Raw genomic sequence first — 12,301 nt, 5'->3', positions numbered from 1 at the left:
CTACACCTGTAGGTGTCGCTGTTGCTGTGAGTTGTATCACATTCCTAAGAGAATGAATGCAGGAAAACATCAGTAAGGAGAGTTAGGCTACTTTCACACTAGGGTTCGGGGCTCCGCTTGTGAGTTCCGTTTGAAGGGGCTCACAAGCGGCCCCGAACGGATCCGTCCAGCCCTAATGCATTCTGAATGGATGCGGATCCGCTCAGAATGCATCAGTCTGGCTCCGTTTGTCCTCCGCTCTGCTCAGCAGGCGGACACCTGAACGCAGCTTGCAGCGTTCAGGTGTCCGCCTGGCCGTGCGGAGGCAAACGGATCCGTCCAGACTTACAATGTAAGTCAATGGGGACGGATCCGTTTGAAGTTGACACAGTATGGCTCAATTTTCAAACGGATCCGTCTCCCATTGACTTTCAATGTAAAGTCAAAACGGATCCGTTTGCATTAACATGAACAAAAAAAAATTTTTTTTTTTTTTTTTTTTTTTGTTCATGGTAATGTGAACGGATCTAAGCGTTTGCATTATAGGTGCGGATCCGTCTGGGCACATACCAGACGGATCCGACCTAAACGCAGGTGTGAAAGTAGCCTTAAAGATGCTGAGATATTGTAAAATGTATAAAATATTCTAAATATCTAGATAACATAGTGAGTGTCTTAGTAAGACCACTACCGCTGCCATACTGCATGGTAAATGTAGATATTTAAAGTGTGGTCGTTTTTTCCATGTTGGCAGAAGACATAGTTTAAAAAAAAAAAAAATACAGTATTCCTTAACTCCCAATATCCCCTGAACTATTGAATGTGTGCATAGATGCAAACACGCTAGGTTCTATATATCTATTCTTTTAGCTGACACTGCTCACAATAAGGGTGCAAATGGACTGTGCTCTGTATGCTGGTTAAGTATCTTTGAGCCATTGTGCTGGGAGTTGTTTGTTTTTTGTTTTTTTAAGCTTTGGGGTCTGGAGTAGGTCTGTCTGCAGGCTTATGGTGGGGGAATGAAAATGAGTAGATAAAAATGCGTATATGGAAACTGTTTTCTTGTATCCAGATGTTACAGTACTGGGGGTGAAAGTCCCTTTTTTTTTTTTTTTTTAAACTTGTTTATTTCCTATCTACATAAGTGTCTAACAATTCTATTTCCTGACAGGATGAAAGACATCAGGGTGCAGACCTTCAGTGTTCAGTTTGGTTTCAAGAATAAGTTTCTGGCCAGTGACATTGTGTTTGCTGTAATTGCTCTCTTGGAGAACACGGAGAGAGATGAGCATGGGACTGATAACTTCATCAAGGCTTTAGACAGCTTGTCCAGGTAGATAACGTTGGCATATTGCTGCCATTTGTACCCAAGATTAAAACTGCCTAGTGCTTCTTCTTGTATTATAAGACTCGCATCTTGTTCTGGCTTTGCTTGGTGCACACGCATGGAAAATCTTCTGGTGTATGAAGTGAGCGTAACGCTGCATCATATGCTTACATTGTCTGAAAGCCACCATTGTTGGAATGTACACTACAGTGTGTGTGAAAAAAATTATGATAGGCAACCACATAGGAACAGGAGGCGGCTAGCCTTTCCTATACAGGGTAGTGAAAGGTGCTGGAGTTTTCTTTCTGAGGGATGCTGAATACAATTTATTTATTTTATGCACTTATAGCGCTACTATATTCCGCAACGCTTTACAGACATTGGCACCCAACTGTCTGCAATGGGGCTCACAATCTAAGGTCCCTATCAGTATGTCTTTGGAGTTATGGGGCAGTCCTAAAATCCATAGTAATACACACCACCGCATTGTAGGTTTAAAAAGTGGACTGTCCTCTACTTTCAAACAAAATACAGCTACTGCTGTGCTGCTGTATACCAGTACTGCAGTCGGGAGCTTGTTTTCTTCTCCCTGTATCAGGTGGTGTATCATTATTCTGGCCCACTTTATCACTGTTAATGATCTTCTTTAGACCACCGGAAAGGCTAAATGCGGAGTAACTAACCTAAATAATAGCCAGTACGTTCCTGGAGACATCCAGAGTACTAAGCAGTCAGTCTGTTTTGAAGAAGTAGTAATCCACTGGCAGTCTTTTCCCAAAAGTGGCATACAGGGAAATTAAAATGGATCCACACTGTATACCTAGATGGAAATTTCCCCAGTGATGTCTCTGTGGCACTGCTATTTTATGTTTAACACTGTAACAAATGGGACAACACTGGTTACAAGCTATGATGTCCATGTTGGGATACCAGTCCTTGCACTGCGTTTCTGAAAACATTGCTGTTGGCTTCTTATTACAAGTTTGTCTTCTGTAAATAGTCTTTCAGATACCGCCAAAGAGGGGGCGTGGCCTGCAGCCCAGTGGAGCGGACGTCTGTCTGGCGAGCTCTCCACCGCCAAATCTAATCGCCAGCCATCGACTCGGCCCCACTCAGTAAAAAGCCTTTTTTTTAATCTACGGGTGGAACCTGCAAACCACCCGCAGCAAGTAGAGGCCTCCTTGAGTCAAAAAGGACACTCGGCGTCCGAGATACCACTGTGGCCTAGCTGAGCCCTCTGATCGCCGGTCTCGATTTTAAATGAGCGCACCGATCGAATACCGGTGCAAAAGAAAGACTAGCATATTACACAAAGGTATAGTCCCAGCAAGCCAAGAGTTCCGACACCCGCATGGATCCACCTACGAGGTCTGTGACAGCGGACCCCCCTTAGGGCTTGCGCCCTTTTCGGTCGGATCTCCTAGAGACGGTCGTCCATCCTGCTGGCCCTCACCTACAACTTCCACTGCGAGGTGCACCCCAGGCTCAACACTCCTTAAACCCCAGACAACAGGAGGAACACAGAGGAACCCCACTCCAAGCAGGGACCTATATCAGCCCGCAGCTCAGTGTCACCTCTGCGCAGAAACGCATCAAATCTATAAGGCGCTATCTTGGGAAGCTCACTGGGATCTGCGGAGGACTGTCGGCGCGCCTCTACAGGTACATTATCTCAATCTCCAGCAGCCCTTCATTCTTTCTTCATATACCCCAGTGCTGATACACTTGAAGGCTTGGCCACCAATAATATTTGGAGTTCTGCTTGTCTGCTTAAACACTTAAAGGGCCAGTGACCCAATTTTTTCCCAGGCCATATACCGGGCCACCAAGTTATTTATAATTCCAGCCCAACATAAGGCCTCCAGCATGCTAAACTAAACCTCCTTAATTCAGCATAAAAGGGCCAGCAAGTGGAGAGGCCCAGAAAATTACAATCAAATACTCATCCTTGAACAGTTTTCACCTCGAAAGTTATGGAGAAAATAGGCTCGCAAAAACCCAACAGCAACACTTTTCAGCGCCAAACAGGATCCCTGAACGCCTTTATAAAGAAGGGCCAATTATCTAGCACAATCAACCCTACCCAGCTTCATAACAACTCTCTAAGCAGAGGTGCAAAAAGAGCCTTCACCTAACATACAAGAAATGGAGATTGACACAGAGGACTCCCCATATCGCGGTCCTTCCTCAGCAAGGCACTCAAAGGTGTTAGAACCGGTGGTGAAGGAGCTTCAAGATATTAAACAGGATGTGAAGAGTATTGGAGATAGAGTGGAGCAACTGGAATCCACTCAATCCCAACTGATATCCTACACTGAAGCGACAACCACAGCCCTCACATCCTGCAAAAAACACATGAACAAAATGGTAAGCTGTATGGAAGACCAAAAAAATAGAGCAAGACGAAACAAACTCCGTCTAAAAGGGGTCCCTGAATCTGTCCAAGCAGAAGCTCTACCAGATGCCATTAAACAGATCTTCATCTCAATACTTGGAGAATTGTATCCATTAGAAATCAACATTGAAAGAGCACACAGATCTCTCAAGGCTAAGTCGAACCCCTCAGAACCTCCCAGAGATGTTATCTGTAGGTTGTTTCATTCTAAGGTCAGAGACGACATTCTGCGCGCAGCAAGAAATAATCCACCCTTACTAGTGGAAGGTTCAACCATCACCATCTTTCAAGATCTAGCAAGAATAACACTTTCCAAAAGAAGCATCCTGAGACCCTTGACAGGTACTTCGGCACAAGAATATTCCCTACAGATGGCTCTTCCCCTTTGGGCTCTCACTCACAGTCGAAGGAAAGATACACATTGAGAGAACATTCGGAACTGCCAGAACTTTTACAGCTTCTGAAGATCAAAGGTCTTGACATTCCGGAGTGGTCTCCCATACAGGATCTTGATACCATGCCTGCTATACCACCGCCTACTCCTTGGGAAACAGTGGGCGCAGAAAAACTAAGCAAGATTCGTAGACTTCAAGGGAAACAGACCTCCAGGAGAACAGAGGATTCCACCCGATTCATTCAGCAGAGAATAGCTTTAAAGTTATCACCCATTTTTCGGGGACGTTTTATGTTTTCCTCTTATTACGAGTAAGAATGTAAGCAGTTAAAAGTAATTGTTGTCGCGGTCGGCTCGATGTGTGTAACTAGGGGGCAACAGATTTGCTTCATGGTTGACACAGACAGGCCCCGTTGGGACAACCCCGTCCTGTCATTGCCTTTGTCACTAACTGGCAAGATCAGGCCCAAGTGCCTTTAGCACTTTGAACAAGCGTGTCTTGCCTGTTATCCCTCTCCCACGATAGTGAGATTTCCAGAACTAGCCCTGATGCTGGCTGGATGATTAGACAGTCTAAATGTTCTCATGTTGGCTTTACTGGCTGAATTGCTATTTTGTATGTTATTGTTTCATAAGTTCCAGGTTAACACAACCCTCAGCTCCCTCTTCCCCCTCGCCTCACACCTTGGGCATTAACGGGTGACACACCACACAGACGTGCAGACAAATCCTCCCTAAGGCCTCCTGCACACGTTTCCGTTTACGGGCTGTTTTTTGTGTTCCGTATACGGAACCATTCATTTCAATGGTTTCGCAAAAAAAAAATGCATGTACTCCGTATGCATTCCGTTTTTCCGTTCCGTTGAAAGATAGAACATGTCCTATTATTGCCTGTAAATCACGTTCCGTGGCTCCCATTCAAGTGAATGGGTCTGCAAAAAAAGGAACACATACGGAATGTACTCCGTACGTTTTCCGTATCCGTTCAGTTTTTTGCAGAACCATCTATTGAAAATGTTATGCCCAGCCCAACTTCTTCTATGTAATTACTGTATATGCCATACGGAAAAACGGAACAGAAAAATGAAACGGAAACAAAAGAAACAGAACAACGGATTCCTAAAAAAACAGACTGCAAAACACTGAAAAAGCCATACGGTCGTGTGCAGGAGGCCTAAGACTAACAATGGCCAACTATAAATTTATCTCCTATAACGTGAGAGGCCTTAACTCTGCTATAAAAAGTAAAATTCTACACCATTTTAAAAAAGACAGAGTTGACATTCTTTTACTACAAGAAACACACTTCCAAGAACCAAAAACCCCCTCCTTCCATAGACATTACTTTAATCAGTGGTATCACACACACCAAAAACTCGCCATTGCCAAACATCTGTCATTCGAGCAGTCAGATGTGTAGTTGGACCTAGACGGTAACTGGTAAACTGGCTCTCTGATCACAGCCAACTTATACGCCCCAAACACAACAGCCGTCCTGGATCCGGTTCACGATAACTTTAATAGTTTAAGAAAGGGGGAATTAATTGTCGGAGACAACCTTAACCTGGCATTGGACCCTCTAATAGACACTTCCTCTGGGAAATCCTCCCTCTCATACAAGGCACTCAAGTACATAAAGAAATCCCTACAAATTCTATCCCTTAAAGATGCCTGGCATTTTTCACATCCCTCTGATAGAGACTTTACTCTTCACTCCATCCCACACAACTCATACCACAGGATTGACTATTTTTTTTTTCCTCCACCAGACATCACTGAATAAAATACAATCAGATTACATAAGATCTAGTGTTCAATCAGATCATTTCCTGGTAGAACTATCTGAACACAGACCCTCCAGATCGCAATGGCGCCTCAACTAAACTCTATCTATACCAAACATACACGCCAAAATTCTGAAATCTTTAGACCATTACCTTCAACACAACACAAACGCTGAAGTCTCTACTCCAATAGTGTGGGAAGCACACAAGGCCACAGTAAGAGGAGAGCTCATATCAATGGGCACATACCAGAAAACACAGACTCACAAATACGACACCTTTAACAGGAGATTGGCAAGTTGCAAAAACTTCCCTAGCCACATCTCGCCTCCAGCAGCTCACTACGGCACGTCTACAGTTACGCAACCTATTAAGTAAAAATCTCGCTAAAGTGTTTGTCCTTGAAACATTCCTTTTCATGCCCAGGGAGATAAAGCATCTGGTGGATACTCGGACACTGTTTCAAAACATGTGAGGAATTTGTTAGACAGGTTATCACTATTGTCTGATTTGCAAATGAGCATAGGTGATTAAGGTGGTGGTGTTGGGGAGGAGCTTTTGTGGGAGTGTGTGTATATATAGCCACATAGTATTAGCTTGCCTAATTATAGCTTGCTGATTTTTATAAGTGCATTGGAGATATTCAGGAGATAATCTGGAGGTGGATACAATCTAAACAAGTAAGGTTTGTTTAGAACCTTTCCCCTCTTTACAATGGCTTACCTGGTTCTGTGCAGGAATTGTGCTTTTATTTCAGGTTCCACTCTTCAGAGGTTTGGATGATGTCTGATCTGTAGACGGCTTTCCATAATGCAGCAGGAAATCTCGTTTTTGAAATCTGAGATTCGTAAATTAACTGTTAAACTCAGGCTGGGAATGTTGCACTGCCACAGAGGGCCCCCTAGAAATGGAAGATGGGTTACTGCAGGTTCTGGTAGACTGAGAGTTGTTGATAGACATGTCCCACAGTCTGTGGCTCTCAATAATTCATTTGCAACACTTTCAGAGTGCAAGAGCAACATGGAGGATGGCTCAAGCACAGTGGGTGATGAACAATTATCTCCCATGCCTAAAGTATGCAAGACTGCAGCCAAAGACAAAAAGGAGAAGGTGAGGATTGATAGTAAGCAGCTGTTGGTGGGTGATTCCATAATAAGAGGTGTGAAGTTTGAGGAAAATGGTGTTGAGTGTCTCCCTGGTGCTACCGCTAGCAGGGATAGACGACTGATCCTTAATATTGTTAGGCAAGCAAAGCAGGAAAGGGAGGTGGATGTTATCCATCTTGGGACAAATGAACCGGCTTGCAATGAGGTTTCAAAGGTGAAGGAAGCTTTTCACACACTTGGAAATGATATACGGGAGGTTGCATCAACTGTTTTATTCTCTGCAGTTTTGCCTGTGCATAACCTTCAGCATGACAGGAAGATGTGCATTAAGGAATTCAATGTATGGTGTCTGAACCAAGGGTTTGGCTTTGTGTCTCATGTTAGCTCTCGTTGGAATGGAAAAGAACTGTACAAGAAAGATGGTTCGCATCTTTCTCTCAAGGGAACGAATGTGAAAGGGGGGCAAAAGAGTGATAATCCAGCAGTCCGACTGCCACCTCCCCCGACCCCCCCCCCCCCCCCCCGGAACAATGCCCGTAGCACAAAGGGTAGGAAATTACAAGCTCAGATTCTTGTCTACAAATGCTCGCAGTTTAGGGTTTAAGATCAATGAACTTGAGGCTATAATGGCATCTGAGAATATAGATTTAGGGACTGTTACTGAGATGTGGTTCAATGGGAGTAATGACTGGGATATAATACCAGGGTTCTCTCTATACCGGAAAGACAGAAGGCAAGAAGGGGGAGGGGTTGCCCTGTATTTGAAAGATGGCATGAAATCTAATTTGATACAAGTTAGCGAGACCAATTTAGAGTCAGTTTGGGTTACTTTGCAGCTTGATGATCATAAGGTAACTCATGTAGGTGTGATATATAGACCACCTAGCTAAGTCAAAGAGTTAGATGATCTACTAGTTGAGGAAATGGCTAAAATGACATTGAAGGGGGAAGTTATCATTATGGGAGACTTTAATCTTCCTGATGTAAAATGGAAAACCAAAATGGCTAGTTCTGCCAGGAGTACAGATATTCTAAATTCCCTACTGGGATTATCTCTACAGCAAGTAGTTGAGGAGGCAACCCGGAAGGAGGCCATTTTAGATTTAGTATTCACAAATGGGAATTTGGTATCTGATATTACTGTAGGGGAAAGCTTGGGATCTAGTGATCACCAGTCAGTGTGGTTTACTATAAGTACAGTGACTGAGTCACACCACACAAAAACAAAAGTTTTAGATTTTAGAAATACTGACTCTTCTAAAATTAGATTAGTGGTATACGAGTCCCTATCAGATTGGAACAGTTTCAATGTAGTCCAGGAGAAATGGGACTACTTAAAAGTGGTACTATTGAAGGCAACAGATATTTGCATTAGGCTTGTCAGTAAAAGCAACAAAAAAAGAGAGGCTATGAGCTGAGCGCTGCGATTGGCCAGCGCTACAGCATAGGAGAAGAAGACCGTGGCAGGATCAAGTGGGTGGAGCCCAATTACAAACATACCGGAGGCTATAACCAGAGAACGGAGCGGCGCCCGGGGATAACAGTAAATGCAGCGGGATCCCTGTGCGCCGATCTACACTTCTGTATAGTCAGTTTAGAGGCTTTCTTCTGGTGAAAGGTCCTCTTTAAAAGAAGAAAAACTGCTACAAGAGGACATAGTTCTAAATTAGAGGGGCAAAGGTTTAAAAGTAATATCAGGAAGTATTACTTTACGGAGAGAGTAGTGGATGCATGGAATAGCCTTCCTGCAGAAGTGGTAGCTGCAAATACAGTGAAGGAGTTTAAGCATGCATGGGATAGGCATAAGAACATCCATCATATAAGATAGGGCCAAGGGCTATTCATAGTATTCAGTATATTGGGCAACTAGATGGGCCAAATGGTTATCTGCCGACATATTCTATGTTTCTACGTAAAATTGATGTCTCTAATCAAGAGATGAAAACCCTGCACACATCTCTGAAATGCAGACAAATGAAGGCTCCCTGGCAACAAATCCAGCAGAGAGAGAACAAGAATTTATAAAGTTTTACACATCCCTCCTATCAGATTAAGACAGATACAAACCGTTCTCTATAGAGGAGATTAGATCCACCCTGTCGAAGTGCCCGAAAGGCAAAGCACCTGGCCCAGATGGTTTCCCATGTACCTACTATAAAACCATCTCTGCCCTTCTACCCCGATTGACAAACGTTCAATGCTTTCCTATCTGGAGTCCCTTTACCAAATCAATCGTTAGAAGCATATATCACATTGATCCTAAAGGAAGGGTAAGACCCTGCAAATTGTGGTAGTTACAGACCAATCTCCCTGCTGAACACAGATTTGAAGCTATGTGCAAGTCTGCTGGCTGGTAGACTGGGACCTCTAGTGCCAAATCTAATCTCTAGTGAACAAGTCGGGTTTGTGGCGGGCAGGGAAGGAAAAGATAATACTATGAGAATTCTGTCCTTGTTACAGATAGCTTCTCAGAAGAAACAACCCTTGGTATTACTGGGGACAGATGCAGAGAAGGCCTTCGACAGGGTGGACTGGACAAATATGCGGCAAGTACTAGATCATTAAGAGTTCCCCTCTCTTTTCATAGAGGCAATCTTCGCTATATACACGTCTCCAACTGCTAGACTACGCATCAACCATTCTTTAACGTCCCCATTTCAGATTCGTAACGGTACCAGACAGGGCTGCCCCTCTTTCCCCCAATACTGTTTGTACTCTCCCTTGAACCCTTGTTACAAAACATAAGGGAACATCTGGAAATAGTAGGCTACACAAATTTACACACAGTGTAGCGGCATATGCAGATGACACCCTGATAATAACAAATCCTCTGACTGCCTTCCCAGCGCTACCGTCCATACTAAAGGAATATGGACATATATCCAACTTCAAAATTAATGCCTCCAAATCAGAAGCCCTGGGAATGAACATTAGTGAAAAAGAACAAGAGCTCTTACAGGCAAATTACCCTTTCCAGTGGCCCACTTCTTGTATCACCTACTTAGGTCTTAAATTAAGCACATCTTGGAAGGATCTATATACACTCAATTATGCTCCCTTACCTAGCTTATTCCAGTCCACACTAGATTCATGGATGGGTAGAAAAAAACCTTATTAAAGCAATACTTCTACTAAAGCTTCTCTACCTGTTCCAAACTCTCCCTATTCCCCTCCCGCTCTTTCTTCTTTTATCTGGAAAATAACACAAGTACCTATAGAAAGGCAAAAGGCCTTGCCTCAGCCTCACACTCCTCACCCAGCATAAATCACTCGGTGGTATGGCCCTCCCAGATTGGCAGCTTTATTATTAAGCAGTACACCTCACTAGACTAATACATTGGGTGAGAAGGAATGGCACTAAACTATGGTTAACATTAGAACACCTAACAAACATTCCATTGCGCTCACTAGTCTGGGGAAGAGATTCCATAAACTATCCTAAACGCACAGAATCTGGTCAACAGATCCATGCGTAACCCCTTATGGACCGGGCTCATTTTCACCTAAAGGACCAGGCAATTTTTTGCAAATCTTACCAGTGTATTTTATGTGTGAATTATTTAAAAATGCTTTTACTTATCCAGACCATTCTGAGATTTTTTTTTTTTTTTCCATCACATATTGTACTTCATGACACTGGTAAAATGGAGTAAAAAAATGCAAAATTTACCAAAAATGTAGAAAAATAAGCTAATTTCCAAATTTCTATTTCTCTACTTTAATACATAGTAATACCTCCAAAAATTAGTTATTAATTTACATTCCCCATATGTCTACTTCAGGTTTGGATTATTTTTGGAATGCCATTTTATTTTTTGGGGACGTTAAAAGGCTTAGAAGTTTTAGAAGCAAATCTTGAAATTTTTCTGAATTTCTAAAACCCACTTTTTCAGGACCAGTTCAGGTCTGAAGTCGCTTTGTGAGGCTTACATAATAGAAACCACCCAAAAATGACCCCATTTTACAAACCACCCCTCAAGGTATTCAAAACAGATTTTTACAAACTTTGTTAACTCTTTAGGGGTTCCACAAGAATTAATGGAAAATAGAGATACAAGTAAAAAATTTCATTATTTTTTTTTTGTTACAAGGCAAGGGTTAGATCATGTGGTATTTTTATAGAGCAGGTTATTATGGACGCGGCGATACCTAATGTCCAAAAAAAAAATTTTTATGTACGTTTTACACAATTTCATTTTTGAAACGAAAAAAATCATGTTTTAGTGTCTCCATAGTTTTTTTTCAGTTTTTGGGCAATTTATCTTGGGTAGGGTATGATTTTTGCGGGATAAGATGATTGGCACTATTTTGGGGTGCGTATGACTTTTTGATCACTTGCTATTACACTTTTTGTGACAAAAAAAATTGGCTTTAACTTTACACGCTATTCACCTCAGGGGTTAGGTCATGTGATATTTTTATAGAGCAGATTCTAACGGACGCGGCGATACCTAATGTTTTACTGTTTTTACCTTTTTTACATTATAATTTTTTTTTTTTTTTTTTTACCCAGACCCACTTGGTTCTTGAAGATCCAGTGGGTCTGATGTCTGTATAATACAGTACAGTACACTATATAGTGTATTGTACTGTATTTTCACTTTACACTTAGTCTTCTGCCTTTAGCAGAAGTCTGACCAGCACCATGTAAAGCCAGAAGCCTGTGAAGGCGTCCGGTAGCCATGGTAACCATCACCCGCTGCCACAACAGAGCAGCGGGTGATGGGGAGGGAAGCGGGCCCCCTCCCTCTTTGATCCTGTCAAAAATCGTGGCTGAAATGGCACAGCAGCCCCCGATGGGAGAGGGAGGGAGCTCCCTCCCTGTTAACCCCTTCCATACAGCGGTCCCTATGGACCGCGGCATGGAAGGGGTTAAATGGCTAACATCTGTGAGCACAGATGTCAGCCGTTTCAGGCAGAGTGTTCGCAATGTGCTGACACTCTGCTAACCGCTTGGCCATCCTGACAGGGGGGGCGGGCGAATTATCGCCCGCACTTTAAAAATGAAAACTTAGGTCAGAAACTTCTCCCCACTAATGTCAATTGTAGATATACCAGATTTATACCATTCAAAATTTGCGAATACACCACTAAAGGTAGCAGACTTAAAACAAATCCCTATAGCTTCCTGTCTAGTCATGGGAGAGTATGCAGACCCATTAGACTCTACTTCCATATCCGATCTTTACCATGTTCCTACCTCAAGTTGAAAAACTAATGGCAACCAAACATCCCCCCCCCAAAACACCTGCTCTCACAGACATACAACCTCCTCCAACAGTTAAAATACCCTCTCAACAGAGGCTACACTCAGGA

The 12,301-nt window shown here is 42.9% G+C and overlaps 1 protein-coding gene across 1 annotated transcript in view; it reads left to right on the top strand.

Annotated features, from left to right (window-relative positions):
* Window positions 1-12,301, top strand: part of CDC45 (cell division cycle 45) — a 78,485-nt gene that overhangs the window by 48,962 nt on the left and 17,222 nt on the right. Inside the window, exon 13 of the mRNA XM_040416345.1 lies at window positions 1,151-1,312. Within this exon, the coding sequence (XP_040272279.1) occupies window positions 1,151-1,312 (162 nt within the window). The remainder of the gene's footprint in view (window positions 1-1,150; window positions 1,313-12,301) is intronic.

Source organism: Bufo bufo, chromosome 2 (genome assembly GCF_905171765.1).
Source record: "Bufo bufo chromosome 2, aBufBuf1.1, whole genome shotgun sequence".
Taxonomy (NCBI): domain Eukaryota; kingdom Metazoa; phylum Chordata; class Amphibia; order Anura; family Bufonidae; genus Bufo; species Bufo bufo.
The sequence above is the reverse complement of the archived record's forward strand: the minus strand, read 5'-3'. Positions and strand labels throughout refer to the sequence as shown.